The sequence below is a fragment of the Juglans microcarpa x Juglans regia genome, chromosome 1D (assembly GCF_004785595.1).
Source record: "Juglans microcarpa x Juglans regia isolate MS1-56 chromosome 1D, Jm3101_v1.0, whole genome shotgun sequence".
Taxonomy (NCBI): domain Eukaryota; kingdom Viridiplantae; phylum Streptophyta; class Magnoliopsida; order Fagales; family Juglandaceae; genus Juglans; species Juglans microcarpa x Juglans regia.
In genome coordinates, this window is record NC_054594.1 from 19880582 (window position 1) to 19901748 (window position 21167).

At 36.2% G+C, this 21167-nt stretch overlaps 1 protein-coding gene across 1 annotated transcript; it reads right to left on the reverse strand.

The window, feature by feature from the left end:
* On the reverse strand, positions 1–19650 carry LOC121253959. The gene is made up of 7 exons (XM_041153908.1): positions 19090–19650; positions 16555–16654; positions 14522–14587; positions 12555–12663; positions 10479–10561; positions 9726–9787; positions 1–506 (listed from the first exon to the last, which is right to left on the reverse strand). The coding sequence occupies exons 1-7, from the start codon at positions 19278–19280 to the stop codon at positions 389–391; spliced, it is 729 nt and encodes a 242-aa protein (XP_041009842.1). The 5' UTR covers positions 19281–19650; the 3' UTR covers positions 1–388.
* Positions 19651–21167: the final 1517 nt, after the last annotated feature.

The following is a 21167-nucleotide window of genomic DNA, read 5'->3' on the forward strand; positions in this document are numbered from 1 at the left end:
AAGAACTAATTACATCATCATAAAAACATCCAAAATGATACAAATTTTTACTCTTCATTCCCTAGTTTTTACTAAAAGATAACAAAAGAATCCTTATTCCCTAATTTATAAAAGCCCAAGTGACAGTCCAACTATCCAAAATAATTTATAGAACGAAACAAGAACATTAACAAAGACAAATAAATACTGCCTTTCTGCACACAACAATTGGGTCAGACAATATTTGGATTGGGACCACCATGGCCAATTTGGTAGAGAATTATTTTCCTTGTTTGGATGTCAGGATTTCATTGAAAGATCCCAGTTGAGGCAGGACCATCATTCGATTGAGAGGCTGTGCAACAGGCCTTGGGGGATAGATCCAAAACCTAGGTATGGATAAGGCTGATCATGGTTGCATTGGAAGGTTTGTGAGAGGAAGGATGGAGTTAGCTAGCTCTTCATTCAACTTCGCTGGAAGTGGTGGCATTTGCTTCATTACTTCTGGCGTGTCATTCAAGCTCAAGCTACATAGAAAATAAAGCAAAGGAGGAGCATTTATAAATGTTCAGTGATTCTACCAGAAAATTGATTGGCATAGCTCTTTCAACAGCGTATTTAAGTCAATCTTCCATTTTATAGAACATATATTCTAACCCACTAATATTTCATATCCCTGGAATGGGACAGGAATGGAAACAATTGGAGATCTAGGCCATAATCAACACATGGAGAACAACAATCTTTGTGACAATGCATGCATGAATGATGCTCTAATCTTGTCGTTTAAAAAATGTATTCTACAATAAACATAATTAACCTCAATAGTGAACAGGCACTGTGCATTTCATTCGTGTATAAGATTTGCTCAAGACAACAAAAATAAAAAACAACAGAAAAAAGAAAGATACTATGACCTCTATTTTGAGCAGGTTTTTACACAATGACAGATTTACTTTTCCATCCTTCTATATGTAAAATATAATAGTGCAATAATATGAAAAGTGAAAATGTTTTCCCAACAAACCAATCCTCTCACAACTCCCGCTCCCCCTTTTTTTCTACACAAAAATGCTCTCTCCCTCCCATGGCATCTTAAAAGGACGAAGCCCCCCCAGGGAATCCTCTTCTGTCTCTTTCTTCTTTATTTATTTTTCTCTCCATTTCCATGGTTTTCTCACCTTGTGTCCCGGTCATTAGAGGCACAAACTTTGGCGCTACACTAAAGGTCCTCCCACACATGTACCAACAAAAGAACCGTCACTCTAAGATCCACTGGGCCCACCCTTTTCAGGCAGAATCACCAATGTATGGCCTCCACATGCTGCCCCATTGCCATCTTTTCAGCCTCTTTCAACTTGTTTTGAAGATCTAGCCTTCTCTGGGCTTAGTCTAGGTTCTTTTTTAAGTTTCTATTTTATTTGCAATTTTTCTCCTTACTATTTGTAGGAGGCTAGACCTGGCCCTTTCTTTTTTTTTTTATAAGTAAACAAATTATATTACTCCAAGAATAGGCCTAGCCCAGTATATACAAAAGGCAACCCTAACTAGGAGGGTACAAGGGAAACAAGAAAATCATGAAGGGCCATGTTATTGAAATCAACAGCATTGGACCGAGTGCATAACGTGCTATAAAATAAAGCTATAAGTTCCTCTAGCAATCTCTCCTTGTCCTCAAACATCCGCGCACTACATTCCTGCCATAGACACCACATGATATACATAGAAATCATCTTCCAGACTACTGAAATCTGATGTACCCCTCCAATACTTGGCCAGCTGTCCAAAGCTGCCACCACAGTCTCTGGCATAACCCAACCCAACTCTACTCTACCCAACACTCCATCCCATAAAGCCCGTGCTTTGTCACAGTGTAGCAAGAGATGATCCACCGACTCGCCCCCTCCCCTACACATACAACACCAATTTGCTATAATAATTCTCCGCTTCCTCAAATTATCAGTTGTAAGAATCTTGCCCAAAGATGCTGTCCACACAAAGAAAGCTACTTTGGAGGGCACATTGTGTCTCCATATCTTCCTCCAAGGGAACCAAATGTTGGGGTCTTGGGTAAGAGCCTTATAAAATGAGCGAACTGAAAAAACACCTTTCCCGGCGGGTACCCACCACAATCTATCTTCTTGTACATTGCTTGGCTTCACAGAGTACAGAAGACTATAAAAATCAGCAAAATTGTTCATCTCTCAATCTTGTGCAGCCCTACTAAAACTGATATTCCAATGAAGTTGCTCACCCGATATTCCCATAACCTTCGCTATTGAAGCCTCTTTGACACTGGCAATTTGGAATAATGAGGGAAATGCATCTTGTAGAGCAGCATCTCCACACCAAATATCTTTCTAGAATTTAATCCTGAATCCATTGCCTATCAGAAGACGAGTGTGACGAAGAAAGACCATCCATCATCTTCTAATATGTTTCCATAACCCCACTCCATCAGCTCCTCTAATTTCTTTAGTGCACCATCCCCCCCCATATATCGCCATATTTGCATCCAATCACCTCTCTCCACAAGGCTTCCAGTTCCTTATTGTATTTTCACAACCATTTGCCGAGTAACGGCCGATTAAAAGTCCTCACATTTCTAATACCCAGACCACCATTGGATATTGGGCGACATACCGTTTCCCACTTGACCAAATGAAATTTAAACTCCTTCCCCAAACCACCCCCACAAGAAGTCACGTTGAAGTTTCTCAATCCGACCTGCCACACTTGCAAGTATAGGAAAAAGTGATAAAGAGTAAGTAGGTGTAACAGCCCGCTAGAAATTCAATGGTGGAATTTCTATTGACTTTAGAAACCCAATATGTTTTCACGAGTCAACCAATCACATAGGTTTTAGTTTGTCAACATAGTCAGTGTTATCACTCACTATGGTGCCAAAAGTGCGATTCTAATTATTTGAGTACTTATAAGTGTTAGAATGTGTTATGGTCTGCGCCATTAGATTCAGTTAATTATTTATGATTTTATGGCACAATAAGTCTATTTTCATATTTTCGAACAAAACGCCTGTTAGAAACTATGAAATTATTTTTAGGGGCACTTTGGGATTGAATTTCGGTAAACGATTTTCACTATAAGTTATGAATATTTAAGAATTTTTAGTGCTAAGTTTATGATTCACTTTTTCGGAGAGAATAGTAACCTCGATAAGCGCACCAAGTGCAGTGTTTCAAAATCATAGTATGGAATGTCCAAATTAGATTAGAGAAGTTTTATTTGGACACTTGGCAATATCATAGCCACACATAGTGAATAGTATTAGACATTTGGCACCATGAGGAACATTTGATAGATTTGAAGGAATCAAAATGTGAGATCATGCCACCTAAGCAAAAACCTTATTCCATCCAACCAATCAAATTGTGCCAAACCAAAGAGGTTTTCCACCCTAGTGAAGTCCTATACGGTTGGAATCCAACTGAGAATCCAAAAGCATGGTAGAAACCGAAATCTTAAATGGTTTTATCCAAACCATAAAGCTAACCACCAAAACCTAAATGAATCAGTTTTTAGCATTGTGATTAATCACTTGATTAAATTACTTCCACATGCTATTAATCCTTCAAATTTGGGTTGGATTTGGATTTGATAGCAACCCAAATCCTTTTAAAAACCCAAAATTTAAGCCCATTCGGTTTAGACCCACTAAGGCCTGAATTTGGTCATCTTAGCATTGTTTTTTGACCAAGCAAGTTCACTCCCCACATGGCTAACCAGATTTGTTAAAGAGGGACTAGAGGATTTTTGAAGTAAAAAGCTAAAGGGCCACCTCACTCTATCAATTCTACACTCAACCTTGAGAAAATATCTTGGGCTAATTTTTTTTATATTGAATTGGGTAGAAAAGACCAATATTCAAGTTTCATTTCAGCCTTATCATCTTCTATAACATGTCTAATAAGCCCTCTAGCCCACTTCCCACAAAAAAAATCTCTCCTTTACACTTTTCTTTGATAAAACACAAAAGACATCTCGGACAGTTTTTCTGAACTCTTTTGCACGCCTTATTCGAAGCTTTTGTAAGTGTTTTCTCGCAAAGTTTCCTTCATGAAAGTTGTTCATTTTTTAGTCTAGTTTACGTGGATACCTTATTTGTTCCATTTGGAAATCATTTGATCGGTCAAAAGTTGTTTAAACCTGATAAAGGTCATTTTGGGCGATAAACTGGAGAGTGTGTTATATTTTGAAGTTTTTGACCAAGCTAATGAATAGATCTTGGTCCGAACTTTTTATGGAGTACTGTCAACATGTGTATATGATTATTGGTTAAGGAGTTGTTGCATGATTAAAAGTTTTGGTGAAAGATTTTCTTAGATCTAGAAACTTAGAAACTGGAAGAGGAAAAACAGTTTCTGTTTTGAGAAAGTTTAAATTTTTTATGGTTTAATCCTAATCCAATGGCTTTAATATTTTTATTTGAGGATCCTAAGCCTCTTATATACATGTTAGAATGTTGTTTTTTAAGATATTTGATGTTAGTTTCAAAGATATGAAATTTTATGCAAGGAGATATTCGGTTAGGCCAAAGTGATGATGTTCTTGGTTAAATTTATGTTTTGGTTGATTTTTAACCATGTGATCTTTAGTTTAAAGTTTAAATCTGTTTTAGGACACCTTTCATGTGATGTTTTGGTTTGAAGATTACATTTTTTTAAGTCCTGGATCAAGAGGTTGATCAAAACAAGTTAGAAACAAAAATCTGTTTTGAACTTAGAAGAAAAATAGAAAAGTTCAAGTATGGTTTTAGTGATTTTGATGACTTTTATTCATGATTCAAAACATGATTATTCTTAGGAATATGTTATGAGTATATTAGAAGAAAACTTTTGGTTTAATCATGAGTTTTAAAATTTAAAAGAATTGCAACAAAAATCAAGGGAAATAGCTTATGTAAGTTTCGGTCCTATAGAGTTTTAATGGTTGTGTTTAGTTTTAAATTTTTCCGACCTGATATTTGAGTTTAGGATAAAATAAAATTTACATGAGGTATGAGAATTTTGATATTTTTTTAATTAGGATGCAAAATCTTTAAGTTAGGGGTAAAATGGTCATTTTTTCACATGTAGAGGGTAAAATGATAATTTTACTCTAAGTTGATATTTTTCCATATTTCTAATTTTTAGTGATTACGTTTTAACTTTTAAAAATCACTACTTCCAGTTCCTCGTGATCACGCTTGAGTTTTGTCTATAAATACGAAGCCCGAGATAAGTTAGCTTTTAACTCACTACTAGTTTAATGTGTATGTGTGATTAGTAAGGGAACTGCAGTTTATGTATGTATGTTATCATATGTACCATGCCAAGTCATTACATATTTATCTGTTACACAGAATTTATTCGGTCACAAGTTATTCATCGGTTACACAAGATATTGTCACGTATTGCTGTACATTGCAAGTATGTCATGTTAAGTATAGTATGCCATCTGTTACATGTATGTTATGTCATGTAATATTCACTGTTGCATGTATGCCATGTTAAGTATGTTGTCTATTACATATTATGCCATATTACGAAATATTGTCTGTTATATGTTATGTCATGTTACGAAATGTTTCTATTTCAAGTAAGTCATATCTTTTGAGTTACGTTCAAGTCATGTTGTGTTACGTCAGAGCTTCTGTCCTTTCGTACTCCAGTCACGTTTCGTCTCGAATACAGTTTGTGTACTTTGAGAACAGTCATGCCATGTTATTCATGTCAATCACGACCCTAAGTGCTAGGATGAGGTAATATCCTAGTGAAACTCCTTTGTTTATGCTGGAATGTCTAAATAGGTGTGAAATTCTCTGAGTTGATAAAATACTGTCAACGGGTAGCGGGTGGGACCTAACTAGCTGGTCACCGGAGCGCGCCAGACACTAACGCTGATGGAGTCACATTTCAGTTCTCGTGGAGTCCACAGTCAGTGTGGCACACGAGGTATGGGGACCACAATAAGTGTGGCACATACAACGCACTCATAGCTAGTGCAGATACCTGTGTTGTGATGGGGTAATGCAGGGACACATGGCTCTAGGGATCCATGTAGCACCCAAGTAGTTGAGTTTAATCAATTAAAGAACAAGATTCCAAGTTCATGTTAAGTCAAGCCTTAGATCAAGTTCATGTTAAGTCAAGTCTTAGATCAAGTTCATGTTAAGTCAAGTCTCAAATCAAGTTCATGTTAAGTCAAGTTTCAGATCAAGTCCATGTCAAGTAAGTCAAGTTCAGTTCATGTTTCAGTTCAAGTTATGTTAGTTATGTTATGTTGTATATCAAGTTATGCTATGATTATTTATGATTTTGATTATACATTCATACTTTTACTGTCATGCATGCATCATTAACTTGAGTGGAGGTTTTCTGTTAACTTACTAAGATTTGTAATCAAATCTCACTGTGGTAGTCTCAACTACCATTCCCACTCGAATGATAAATCTTGTTACAGGACCCGAAGGAGAATCGGGATACGACCAACTGGACACGGTCGATTGAACGACGATGCGGCATCAATGTTAATATAGTAGTTAACTTAAATTACTACTTGTACTATGTAGTTGCATCTCCAGTACTCTTTTGATCATAGCCATTTTGGACTAGAGTTATGATGTCAGTTGGTTAGTATGTCCTTTGTATGAAATATGTTTTTAAGTGTTTAGGATATTTTCAATTTGTTGCATAGTATTGCTAAAGAAAAGAAAAATTGATCTGCTACGAATATTGCATAATGTTGGATGCATGTTAAGAACATCGCATCATATATGTCATAAACGGAGGCAGGTAACCTTGTGTTGCATGTCGCGACGCTTCAAATATCCGTCCAATCCCAAGCGGAATTTGGGGGCGTCACAATAGATAAGTTAGAAAGTGTACTCTTTATCAAAGTAAGCCTACCACCTTTCGACATGTACATTCTCTTCTAACACACTAATCTCTTCTCTATTTTCTCAATCACTGACTCCCATATAGCAAGCGTCCTTGCATCAACCCCCAACGGAAGACCCAGGTACTTCAAAGGTAGAGAGGCAACCTTACAACCCAACGCATGAGCCAGTTTGCTGTGCATTAGACACCACACCGATTGGCACCAATTCGGACTTATCAAAATTCACTTTTAAACTAGACACTGCTTCAAAACACAGAAGCAACGCCTTTAAAGCCCGCACCTGATTCTGATCTGGATCACAAAAAACAAGCTATCATCTGCAAACAATAAATGAGATATGTTAATGATGCCCCTATCCGGGGTTCCAACCAAAAATCCTTCCACAAAACCATGATGGGTCAAGGCCGAAATCATCTTGCCTAATCCCTCCATCACAATAACAAACAATAAAGGCGACAATGGATCGCCTTGTCTTAGGCGATAATGGATCGCCTTGTCTTAGGCCTCACCAACTATGAAAGAAACCCGCCGGGCTACCATTTACACAGAATTTGGCCATTGATATACACCACTAGATCCATGACCACCACCTCTCACCAAAACCACATCTCCCAAGAAGATAGAGAAGGAAATCCCAGTTAACGTGATTGTACGCCTTCTCCATGTCTAACTTGCATATGATCCCTATTGAGCCTGCCTTAATTTTAATGTCCAGACACTTATTGGCAATAGGAACCGCATCAAGTATTTGCCTACCTTTAACAAAGGCATTTTGGGGCTTGGTGATGATCTTCCCCACCACCTCACTAAGTCGGTTGGCTAATACTTTGGAAATGATCTTGTAAACCACTCCCACTAAGCTAATGGGACGATACTCCGTTATCTCGTTTGCCCCACCTTCTTTGGGATCAATGCAATGAAAGTAGTATTTAACCTTTTCTCAAATTTTCCAACCACAAAGAGCTCTTGAAACATCTTCATGATATCTTCCTTTACAACATTTTAGCAATCTTGGAAGAAACCCATAGAGAAGCCATCCGGCCCCGGCGCCTTGTCCTTGGCCATTTTCTGCACTACCTCCGCCACCTCCTCTTCCTCAAAAGCTCTCTCCAACCGAGAGACATCACTCGTTCCAATGGCGTCAAATACCAAGCCATCAAGGGATGGCCGCCAACACATCGGTTTAGTTAGGAGTTGCTCATAGAATCCAACTATGTCATCCTGAATAACATGTTCTTCTATACACTCAACACCATCAATCTTCAGCATCTCAATGTTATTGTTCCTCCTGTGAGAATTTGCAACTCGATGAAAGAACTTGGTGCTTCTGTCTCCTTCCCTGAGCCACAAGGACTTTGATTTTTGTCACCAAGAAATCTCTTCTAGCAAGATAATTCTCTCAAGCTCCTCACCCAACAAAGACTTTCGAGCTACTTCATCTTGGGTAAGGGACCTAGCCTCTTGGATCCTCTCAATTTCCTGGATCTCCTTCAACTTACCCTTCTTGTTTGCCCCTAGATCACCAAAAGATTGCACATTCCATAGTTTCAGATCTCTTTTTAGCGCTTTCAGTTTACCTACAAGGACAACTAGGGGAACCCTAAAACTGGTACAAAGACCACCACCGTCTTACTCTTTCAATGAAGTCTTCAGATTTTAACCACATTTTCGAATTTAAAGTACATTCGACCACCTCGGATACCACCACAATCAAGCAAGATAGGCCAATGGTCTGAGCTAATACAAGGCAGACGCTTTTGCCATACGTTTGGAAAGTGGCGGGCTAATAATCAAACCTGGAGTATGACAAAGTTTGGCAAATCTACCAAATTCAAATTCGAGATGCACTCAGAGAACTCTATCATAGCAGGCCGCCCTCTTCTATTGCCAGAAGACTTACTTGGAAATCTAGTGACATTAAAATCTCCCCCTATACACCATGGGAGGTTCCACCAACTATGAATCCCAGCCAGTTCTTCCCACAAACATACTCTGTTGCTGTCTAAGATTTGGACTGTAAACGCCTGCAAAAGCCCATAAAAAATTATCTGACACACTCTTAAAAGAGCATGCTACTGGCCCTTTCTTACCACAGCCACCCTACACATGCCCTTACTAGACTTGCAGCCCTCAGTTCCCTCGTAGCATATCCCCAATCACCATATCACCAATACGTGTGGCTCACACATTGTCTCTTCCTGTGGCTCATATGCGCCTTTAGAGGTCCAGATGTCACCTGTTCCACTCTTTTGTGCGAGACAAAAGGCCCCTTTTGCCAGGTCATTAGCATGTGCTTCTCTTATCAATAGATGTAGAAACGAGATCCTCATTGACCGCCCCAACACCAGTGAACATATGGAACCAGGACCATCAGGTTCCATTTTCCGTTTGTTTTGTATTTTATGCCTTTGTTTGGAGTGTTTGTTTGGGTCCCCCAACCCTTCTATTGTAGTTTAATTTTAGTTAATTTAATTTTCCATTAAAAACTTTTTCCCAACAGCTACAAGTATAGATACTTATCAAAAAGTATTACATAATGATGCATAAGATAAATGTGTTCCAATGTTATCAAGGCAATTTTGGTGCACCTGGATTATAGCAGGCCAATAACACGTAGGTCACCAGTACAAATGCAAATGGTTGATCGGGCAATTCAAGTCAATGACACAACATGAACCAAATTCTATAAACTAGTTGTTCTCTATAGTTATTGTGCTCTAGACTATATATTCACATGTACAGAAAGAAAAGTAGACATTCATATAAACTAATGCTAATACCACTGTAAAAGCTAAAGATAATACCAGAGCAATAACAAAAAGCACTAAGCATGGTCTACAACGTACTCATTCATTATTTTGTGGATGTTATCGCGAGTTTGACAGAAGAGACTCGTGTTTTCCCGTAGCTGAATACAAATGAAAATACAGCCAAGTCATTTAGGTAATCACAAAGAATACATGAGATTAATAACAAAAAAATCCACTCTTTTAATTGTGGTATTTATGATTATTAAAATATTGCAGTAAAATAGATTTGATGCAATCACAGATGATCTTAGACAAAGTTATAATCAATTCTATTGGGCGTTTATAAACTAAACTGTTATGAGGAGTTAAAAATGGACAGGTACATAAAGGTTAGACATTACTTTTCAGAAAGTAAATTCTTACAAGAACCTCTATTAGTAGTATGTCGACTAATGGGTATTCCAATTATGCACCTAAAACAAACTAATTTTTTTTTTCTAATAATAAATGAGGTCAAAAAGCTTGAGGGTTGGCGTTTGGGAGATACAGTAGGTAAATTACAAGTTCGGAGCAAAAAACATGGTGTAGCATAAAAAAGTGTAATTGCAGCTAGATTATCTATGATCCACCAACCCATGTAAACATGAGCATTCTGTGCATTCATGCGTAGAAAATAATATAGCAGCAAGCAAAAGGTACATCAATGTTTACAAGAGAGGGCTGTTGATTTTTTTCATCAATGATTTATGAAAAATCTGTAGCAGTATTCTTGACTTTAAGATGTGTCCCAAACTAACGTAATAATTAGACTAACAGAAAAATCAATCCATATGGTACGTTCTTATTCACCTGCATAGCTGTAAGGTTTAATGAAATTTGATGTAAGGCCTGTGCATTTTGCTCCAGAAGATCTCCCGTCACACCACCAATAGCTGCAAACAGCAGAATTAAAATTTGCTGTAAGGATTTTTTTAAACTTCAAAGAAAACAGACTCTGCACCAAAACATACTTGCCTAAAGGAGACTATACATTTTTTAAAGAGGTTTCGTTTGTTGAAAGAAAAAATCTCTTCTTGAAACCATTTTTTTTTTTTAAATAAAAGAATTGGTGAGGGCATTAAAGCATGTTAAAACATTGTTTTCGGACATTCTCTCTGATTAATTGGTGTGCCAAATGCTTAAAGACTCAACATTCAAGTCAATCTATCTATGAAACTTTTTGGAAACTAACCAAAAAGAAACATTTTTATTTATAGGCCAAACAAGTATGTTCCAATAACCATACCCGTATGAGAAAAAGGTAAGTTTGCAGTATGACAAGCTCAAATAGCCAGTCCTGTACAGGCCAGTAGGACTGTTCACCAGCCTGTCCCGGTCCGAAAAGTCACTATTCCAACCTGACCCGAAAGCAGACTTCCGAATAAATAATGCCAGACTGAACATATTAACCGAATTTCTGGAGCCAATATAATTTCGAAAAATCGGGTTTTTCCACAATTCCAATTTTCCATGGTAACTGACGTGGTCTAGTGAAATTTCCGATTTTAACTCTCTCTCTGCTTTGATTTGTGACATATCAACGTACAATTGTCAGATTTTTTGCTTGCAACCTGCGTTTGTCTTGATTTTGACAACCAATAAACAAAATAAAAGGAAGTTGTACCTCAAAGCATGTTCTGCCTGCATGCAATGCCTCGCTATTCCCATAAGTAATCATGATCCTCACCGTTTAACCACTTCTTCCATATCTAATCTCACAGTTTGGAGCAAGCCACGTAATATACATAAGACAAAAAGGGATATATACGTGTGGACTCTGGAGTAGCAGATAAAAGACATTGAAGGGTCATGTGATGGCCTGAGATCAAAAGTTGGGCAAAAATTGCTCTAAGGTGAGTGTCACGAATACCGTCCAACCAAGTGCAAAGAGATATATAGCTAGCTAGGGTCTGTGAGACTGTGACAACCTTGATTAGATAAATTAGTACATGGTGAGGGGAGTCGTGATGATGGAAGAATATCGGACGACAGCCACGTTCAGGTATCAGGTAATTACCTGAACCGAACCCACCACAATCAGAAACGCAATGGAAATTTCCGTTTTCAACCCGTTTTGTTTCGGGTTGGTCATTTCGACTCGGGTCGGGTTGGAACTTTTGGCCGGGCCGGGTACACGGGTTAATTGTTCAGCCTAATAGGCCAGTTGGCATAAAGATGGTTCAAGACCAACTGAACTACTACGGCGTACATAGATGTAAACACACATACGCACATGCACGTATACACATACCCACTCAAATTAGAAAGAATGTACGTTGTATTTTATATTATAAGCACTGATTCTGAAGTAAAACCAGCAATATAATGTCACCAACATAATAAGACCAAATCAATGCAACAACATCAATTCTTTTTAAATCAGTTATTTAGTAGAGATTTTGCATAACTTTGAAAAACGAAAAAGGTTCATCTGCTGGAAACTTAGAGAATTACAATACATATATTATGTACAGAAAACAAGTGTTATTCAGTTGGTAATCATCAAAAGTTTCATACAGAAAACCATTTCAGGCCTAGACATGATAGAACTCCCAGTTTAGTCGCAAATGTGTAAAAGACATCGATTCGAGTCCGATATTGATTGTAGGATACAAATACCAGCAAAAAAAATGCAAGTCATATGTATAACATTCCAGAATGAAACTGAAAATGTTAATTAAATGCTGCTAATAGTTACAACTTTTTAGGTTAAATCAAACAACTGTGAGAGAATGGGGAAGCCACTTGTTAGAATGAGATGCAACTTGAGTGAGGTAAACTATAGAAATGAGTTTTTCTTAAGTGCAACAAAATCACCCAGGAAATAAGCAAATGATGCCATGCCGCTGCATTGGAAACTTAAAAAAAAAAATCCCTAGAACTGACCTTTGAATGAGATGCCATCATCATTATCCATTGTTGGTGGAGCGTATGGGGGAACATTGGGTCGTGCCGCAAAGGGAGATGACTTAGCTGAAGAATCAATGACTCTTTCCTAAAAAAGAATATAGAAAATACAATCACGGAGCATCTGGTGGCTGAAAGAATAGGCAATCAAGAGAGATGTAAAACTAAAACATTGCACCATGATACATTAAACACTATTTCACAAGATAAGGGAACAGAGATCAAAATGCGCACCATAAATAAGACCAGGACTCCTGACACTCAAGCCTCATGTCATTCAGGTGGCGTGGAAAGCATTATAATTCTAAGGCTAGTTAAAAAAAAGAGAAGTTTTGCTCTTTATAATGATTTTAAGGGGGCCCTAATTATATCATTAACTGGTCATTTCGGAGTACGAGCCCAAATGTGACTTGAGCTCTCTATGGGGTGTTACAAATGGTATTAGAGTCAATCCTAACCAAAAGTGTAGGACTTGAGCCATAGTGAATGGCCCGATGAGGATGTGCAGAATTTAAAGAGGGAGACTGTGATACCCCACAATGAATGAGTACAAGTGGTCAATGAGATCCCACTATGCTTAGGAGGGAGAAGTTTTTTTTTTTTTTTTGATAAGTAAGAATCTTTATTGACGAGAATGAGATTAAGCAATGCCCAAGTACAATGATTCCAAGGGGTTCTAATTGTATAATTTACTAGTTCTTTTGGAAGATAGGCCCAGTGGTGGCTTGGGCCTTCCTTGGTGCATTATAGACAATGTTTTTAAATCCGTTCCGGTGATCATTCCGGTTTAAGTACAGGAACGAAATATTTCGGTATCGGTGCATTCCGGAATGCCGTTTCGGAATTAACTATAAATATATATTTTACATGTATATATAAACTAATAACTAATAGAATAAATATATGTATATGTAAGTGTGTGTGTGTGTGTGTGTGTGTGTGTGGAAGGATTGATGATTTATAAAATGAATATATGTTGAAAATATTAAAAAAATAAAAGTAGAGATATTGGTGTCAAATGATATTATTAAAAAAAATCACAAACTTGTGTTGAGACACAAAAAGAGCAAAGACAAAAATAAGAGTATATAAATTATTAAAAATAATGATATTTTAAAAAGAGAGAATGATGGGACATATTTAAAGTTACAAAATAATTACAATTATATAAATACCTTTTAGATTTTAGAATTAATTAAATACCATTTAGATTTAAAATTTTAAAAATACCATCCAAACTCAAGAAAATTACAAAAATGCCATTAAAACAGTCCGGAATGGAATAGGGCCCGGAATGGCCAAAATAACCGGAACGGGCCAAAATTTGGAACGAAACAAAATGAGGAGGGTACCGGATACTACACCAGAATGGAAAATTCTGTCCAGAACAGAATGGAATTGAAAACTATGGTTACAGGCCTTCCCTTGAACAATCTAAATACTTGAACATCATTGCATGAATGTCACCAAAGATTAACTAGTTACTAATAATTCTTCAATGCACCATAAGGCTTGTGCATATATAGATGCAAGTCTCATGCATATCATTAAATAATCTATCTGATGTGCCACAAAATGGAGTGGAATTGCTAACACAACCGCAACTGTTTATCAACCTCCCAACGTAGGGTTCTATCTTCCTCTTCAATGGATGAACATTATAAGTGTTTTTTTATTGGTAAGCAAAATTTATTGATCATAAGGATAGACAATAGCCCATGTACACAGGACATATACAAGAGCATCACCTATGCATGCTGGATGAAGTGTAGATAATTTGATACATATAAACACACCAATTCATCAAGGGAACTAACAAAAATGAATCAAAAACACATTTGCCAAATGTTCACATGTAGACAAACTAAAAAACTCGCACAAGTAATTCCCAAAATATCATCTAAAAGAAAAATAAAAAAGAACCGCAAAAGAACTGCAAAACATACCTTTTTGTCTTTGTTTTTCCTTGTTAAATTATGTTCATCCTTCCGTCTCTTGCTATTCTCTTTTTTCTGGGAAACAAAAAGAATCAATCAGAACACCATAAAATACAGTTACCTTGTTTCTTCATATGAAACTCAAGCTTTATATCAAACAAAAAGAGAACAAGCATAGATAGTGTCCTCTCGACAGGTTACAAATAAAAATTAAAAAGCAATAAATTCAAGAAACCCACGAATGAAAAGCAATAAATACTGACTATAACCCAAATCACTCACAGAAATGATCGAAAATTTATCTAAGCAAGTTCCCATTAAGCTCTATGCCATTGTCCTGCTAAAATGTCCACATGATACACAGTGAGACTGCACCTCAAATCACACCACTCTGTTCACAACCATACCTACCTTTCCAATCTGTCAATCCTCCAACAGCAGCTGATGCATCCTGAATATAGACAATGCTAATGACCACAATCTGCTCTGCCACCTCATGATGTAGGTTGAGATGAATTCCTGTATCACCACAATTTTTGCACAGGACCCTAATCCATACAAATTTTACCCATTTTCATAAAATTGTCAACTGTTGAAAATTCTAGAGAAAGTAGTCGTCCATCCAAAAAATGCTACTTCTTATAGTACCTTCAAGGAATTATAGAACCCCAATCCACATAAATTTTACCCATTTCCATAAAATTGTAAACTGTTGAACTCCTAGAGAAAGTATATTGTCCATCCAAAAAATGCTACTTTTCATAGTACCTTCAAGGAATTATAGAAAAATGATTTCAGCAAGTTCCTATTTTGCTCTATGCCATTAATCTGCAGTTTTCCATCTTGCCAAAGTGACCACATCGTACCTTTCTTTATATGCAAGGTAAATTTTATTCAAGAAGCAATATAAGCATGCAGGAAGCTCCAAACCTAACCTGACTAGTCCTTTGGCGTATAGCACAAATAAGGCTAGTACTTCCCTGGGTCATGATGGGTGGGATCCAAGAAACTTCTTACTGCCCCAAGCTTCAGAAAGCAGGTAGAGTTATGACCCACTACATATTAGAAAACTCTTAACAAAAACTACTTTTGACCCTTAGATCCAAACCATCCAAACTTTACACTAAACCCTAAATATGATAGACCAAATTACAATAAACTAGTATGCATGAAACCATTATGATGGACATTAAAGCCAACCAAAGCACTCCCTGATTGGTTTGAGCATTTCAGTTGGAGAAAGGCCCAAACTCTTGGTCAATCACCCACAAAAGATTGTCCACATGTGAGATAGCATGTGTGCACACAATTTGAAGATGAACTAGATGAAATCTCCATGCTGTAATTAAAAGTCCATCACATCTACCACATTTCATAGAACAAACTGCAAAAAAAAGTATACCTATCCATATTTTCAATCTTTCCCAGGTGTGCTTGTTTCTGGAGACTAATCCCCTATGGATGCATAAACCATCTCCTCAGCGATCTTGACCTCTCGGGGTATTTAACTAAAGCATCTGAACTTTATTCAGAAATTCTATAACATGTAGGGCCCAAGCCCTGTTCTGGTTACTAAAGCATGGCACAAGCAGGTTTGGGGCATGGGATGAGACATAAAATTCTCATCTAATCTCATTTTATCTCATCCCATCTTATTCCCAAACATAATTCAAATACAAAATTTTCAAACTAATCATTACAACTGTTTCAAACTAATCATTACAACTTTTTCAAATTTTCAAATAAAAAATAAAAAAAATTACAATTTTTTCAAATCCCAAACAAAAATAATATTATAAAACTATATTCTTACAATATTTTAATTTTATTCAATTTTTTCTCTATCCTTTCCCAAAACCCAAAAAAATACTCTAACTCAAACTATCTCACTGCTATTCACAAACTATCTTACTACTATTCACAAAATTCTCATCTCATTTCACTCCCCAAACTATCTTACTATAATTTTTTTATTCAATTGTAGGACACTAACTTGATGATTATTGACATAAGAAGTGAGCCAGAAAAATAATAGAACTTACAGTCATCCATCGGCAACGCAATGCCACATCCCGAACCGACTTATTTGGCAGTTTCATAGCTATCTTTGCATAGCGTATTATGTTTGATTCCGAACAAAAGCTGCAAGGCAAATACCATATCATTTTAATGAAGAAAATCATGCATGAAATAGAAATTGATATGGAAAATAAATTAAAAACCAAAGAGTCAGTTCCTAATTGGGATAAAAAAAACTGTAATTCCACACATAAAAGTAAGAGAAATAAAAGAAGTCGCTAAATAGGGCCATTTCAAGCAACTCACTCCTTTAAAGAGTCATTACATGTATTTAACATCAGTTTTCTTAAGCCTACAATCAAACAATAAAAAATTCATACATAAAAATAATAGAACTCTACTTCCAGCATCAACATTTTGAAGGTTGCAATCATAAGAAAGGAGGTATCATGCTGATTCAAGATCTCTAATTCAAAACTGCATATGAAAACTTTAATTTGACTTCAACAGAGATATTGACACCATATTCAGGTGTATAGAAGAAATAGAAGAAGACAGTATAAATGCATCCCTAGGAAGAAGACAGGAAAGGAATGGTGTACAAATATTCTGCCCTTCTTTCACAATGTTTATATGAGAACATAGATGAATAAACTCAAAAATTCACCATTATACCCTCTGGTATCTATCTATTTTATCTATTAGCTGATTGATAAATTGGTCATAACAAGAAAACTCATTAAAGAAGTTTCCTATCCCTCCAAATCCCGCCATGTGTAGGTGGCTTGCAAAGTGAGGGATGAGAGCTCTATGTAGGAGAGGCGCTTCCCATCCATCACATTATTTTCTTCCAATTAGAGCATCAAAATAAAAATTCTTGTTGATGTTTTAGAATTTCCAAATCCAAGAAAGCCGAGTAGAATGAGATAAGTCAGTAGTTCAATCAGCAGTATCAGATGCAGATTGTACAGAAAATTATATTAAATCTAAAACTTAAGGATTCAGTAAATTGTATTTTTGCAACAATAGAAACGAAAAGACTGAAATCAGATCAAAAGTGGGATACATAGAAGACTATAAGGCAATAGGAAATCTTTCAAATCTCGACATCTAGTAACTTGGTGCAACTAAAAACTTCACTTATTATATATATGGATTGGAAAGGGAGGAGAAAAAAAAGAAACCAAGTTAAATACCGATGGTCAGATCTTAAGTTCTACATGTCTAACAGGTTGGAACAAAAGAGCAAGACATATTTTTCTGTTTCATTTTTTTCTTTTGTAATTGTCCAGCATGCCTGGGCAATAGTGTCTCTATCAGTTTAGTAATTCATCAATCCCCCGATGAAGCTCAGGAACATATACAGCAACAGAAGTAATTGTCATTAGTAGAAAGTAATTTATTGGGATCTGAGAAGGCCAATGAGATAGAAATTAGATACCCAATCAATATGATCATTCAAAGCAACAAATTCCCCATTACAATACTCACGAAAAGTGAATAAAAATTCTAGTTGATGTTGTAGGATTTCCTAGTCCAAGAAAGACACAAGGAAAAAGTCAACCAATCAACCATCAACCATTTCTGAACAATTTTTCTAAGCAATACATAGCAAAATGGCATATCATCAAAGACCGATGCAAAGCTTTTCATCTGCATTCCCCTCTATGTATAATTCACACTTAAAATACCCAAATCAAACTTTTCAAACTCTCACAGACAGACGTTAGAGTTTTAATAACCACATAAAGAAACACTGAAAATAAAAGGTAGCAGAAAAATTTCAAACTTTGAAATTCGAAAGTCGCTCCAAAAAAATAAAACATGGAAACAATGGAAGATGACAGAACTAGTACAACTTTGATGGTTCAGCACGCATAACTATTAACATGCAGACTGGAAATTTTAGTTTTCTAACAAATTTTCTAGTTTAAAATTTCAAGTTTTCAGTTTTAAGGAAAAAAACACTAGGAGCCTTTTAGCAACCAAGCCTTTAAAAGAACCCACAAAAACTTCATAAGATGGGAAAAATTACAATTTATAATTCTCAAACTGACCAACCATCCAAGAATGAACGTCAAACCACCAAATGGTAAAATTTCGAACTACGTAAACCAAATACACTCGTAGTCATTGAAAACTAAAGCAACGATATATTTTTAAAACTCGGAGAGAACCCGAAATCCATCCTAGTTCCCATAGACCAACTGAATACACATACAAGAACCTCAAATAACCCAAAGAAAAGCAGAACTATCAATCACAACCCAAAAGTTAATCAAATTTCTCAAAACCCAATTGAGTCAAACCTACCGAAACTCATATAAGTATATAACTCAACAAGAAGCCAAATTACCACTCACAAACCACCATTCATTCCAAATCCTCAATACCCAATTGAACAACAGCTACTATAATCTGAAAAAAGCTAATAAAAACACGAATTACCACCGATAAACCCAAAAGCAAGCATAATTTTGAAAACCCAATTGCAGTAAACCTACAAAAAGACGTCGAATAATACAACATAATAACTTAAATCGTTACTCTCTACTTACTTTGCGAGCCCTTCTTCGAGTGTGGCCTGCTCGTCCACGGTCCAGTCCAAGGAGATTCCCGGGTTGTGCTTCATGGACTGGTTGTCCGGCGGCGCACCTGAATTCCCGTTGCTCGTGTTCCCACCAGCGGCCACGTGGCCGTTGAACGAAGACGACGATGCCTCTTGATGGTTTCCAGACGGGTTAGCCATGGAATCCACTAAAAAAATACACACCGAAATCTCAAGTTCAATTCCAAACGCAAATCCCAGCAGAACCCAATTCCTAGAACCTCAAAACCGACCGCTGGTTCCCGCCAATTTCACTCTCCCGCCACGAATTACCAAGAATCCAGGTAAAAACCGATTGAAAACTCCAAGTTTGGGCCAGAGAGAGAAAGATAAGCATACAGAAGTTGCAAAACTATATATAAGTATGAGACTGAAGGGAGCTCTACGTTAAACGGACTATTGTATTTTCTCGAAGCAGAGGGGAAAAAACAGAGAGAGAAACAATAAGAGAAGGAGGGTTTTCACGTCGGACAAGGAGTATGCTTCTTTTCATTTTTTTTTTGTTGTTTGTCTTTAAAGTAATCAATTTCCTTTTTCTTCTTTTCATTTTCACGCTCTGCAACTTGTTACCTCACCCGAATAAGGAACTATGCTTCAGAACAAATTGACATTTTTATTTTTTATTTATATATATATATATATAATAGCTGAAAATATTATATTTTTCCAAATCATTTCAGTGATACATATAGAAAAAATGATAGTAGAGAATTACGAATATTTCTCGTAAATAAATTATCAAAGTAAATAATTCTTAAATGAGGAGGGATGGTATTAATTAATCTTAAATCTGTTCTCTGTCCACTAAATTTCATTTTTTTTTTCTTTAGCAGTTTGCACATATATTTGCCAATTTTCTAAATTATTTCTCATAATAAAAATAGTTAAAAAAATATTTTTTCTATAGAACTTACTGGTTTAAACTATAAAATATTGCACAAAAAATTGCAATTTAAACACTATAAAATTTCCTGTTTAAATCTATAGAATTTGCTGATTTAAACACTATACATAATTCAGAATTAAATGATCATTTAATATTGCACAAAAAATTTAGTTATATAATCATAAACATTATAGGATCTTCTCTTGTATGTTTCTCATTCATAGAATTTGAACATTGTAAAAGAGCCAAACATGAGGAATTTTCTTGCATTCAAAGTGGAAAATAGATCTAAATTGAACTATAAGACCCAAAAAAAAAAAAAAAAAGGAAGTAAAGGATCAACCTAGGGAAACATGAGGAATCTCTTTCCAATAAAGAGAGAACGAGAGGTGGTTTTCCCTGTCCATCTCAAAAAAAAAAAAAAAAAAAAAGGACCATACACAATTTAAATGATTTAGTAGTGAGAGTGGAAGTAATTTTTTGGACAAGACCTTTTTGCTTTTCCTTTGCCTTCAGGCTTTTTGCATTCATGCACGAACAACATGATCAAAGTTAGAGAGAAAGCTAATGTACTAGTTCTTGGAAATGGGCATGTGGGGGGGGTGTGGGCATAAAGATCAGTGTCAGCAAAGTGGGCGAGAGAGAGTGTGTGGAATTGTGCCTTTTTTTTTTAATCAGCGTGCATTTTCACGTCCATCCAGTGTGCCTTTGCCGACAATAAGCCCAATTCCCTTGAAGAAGTGGCACTCTATGTGTGTCCTCCGGCAACTCCAATCAACTTCATGATATTCCTCTTGATTCAGTGAACAACCTTCTTTATCTTATATTCTTAATTTTGTATATGGAAACATGCATCTTTGGGAGATTTTGGAATGCTGACATTTTTCACCAGAGACACGGGGAACCCGCAGTTGTCATATTCCTTGATATGTGGAGTTCTTATTCCTTTCATGTTTTAGAATTAATAAATGTGTGTGGTCTACATAGAAATCTTAAATAAAAAAAATATTTATGCACTAATGTAATTTATTATATTGTAATACACTTTTTATCAATATATCGATTTAACGTATTATGTTAAGCTACGTTAGCGTGTAAATTTTCTTTTGTAAGATTGAACTCATTACTTACAATATTTATTG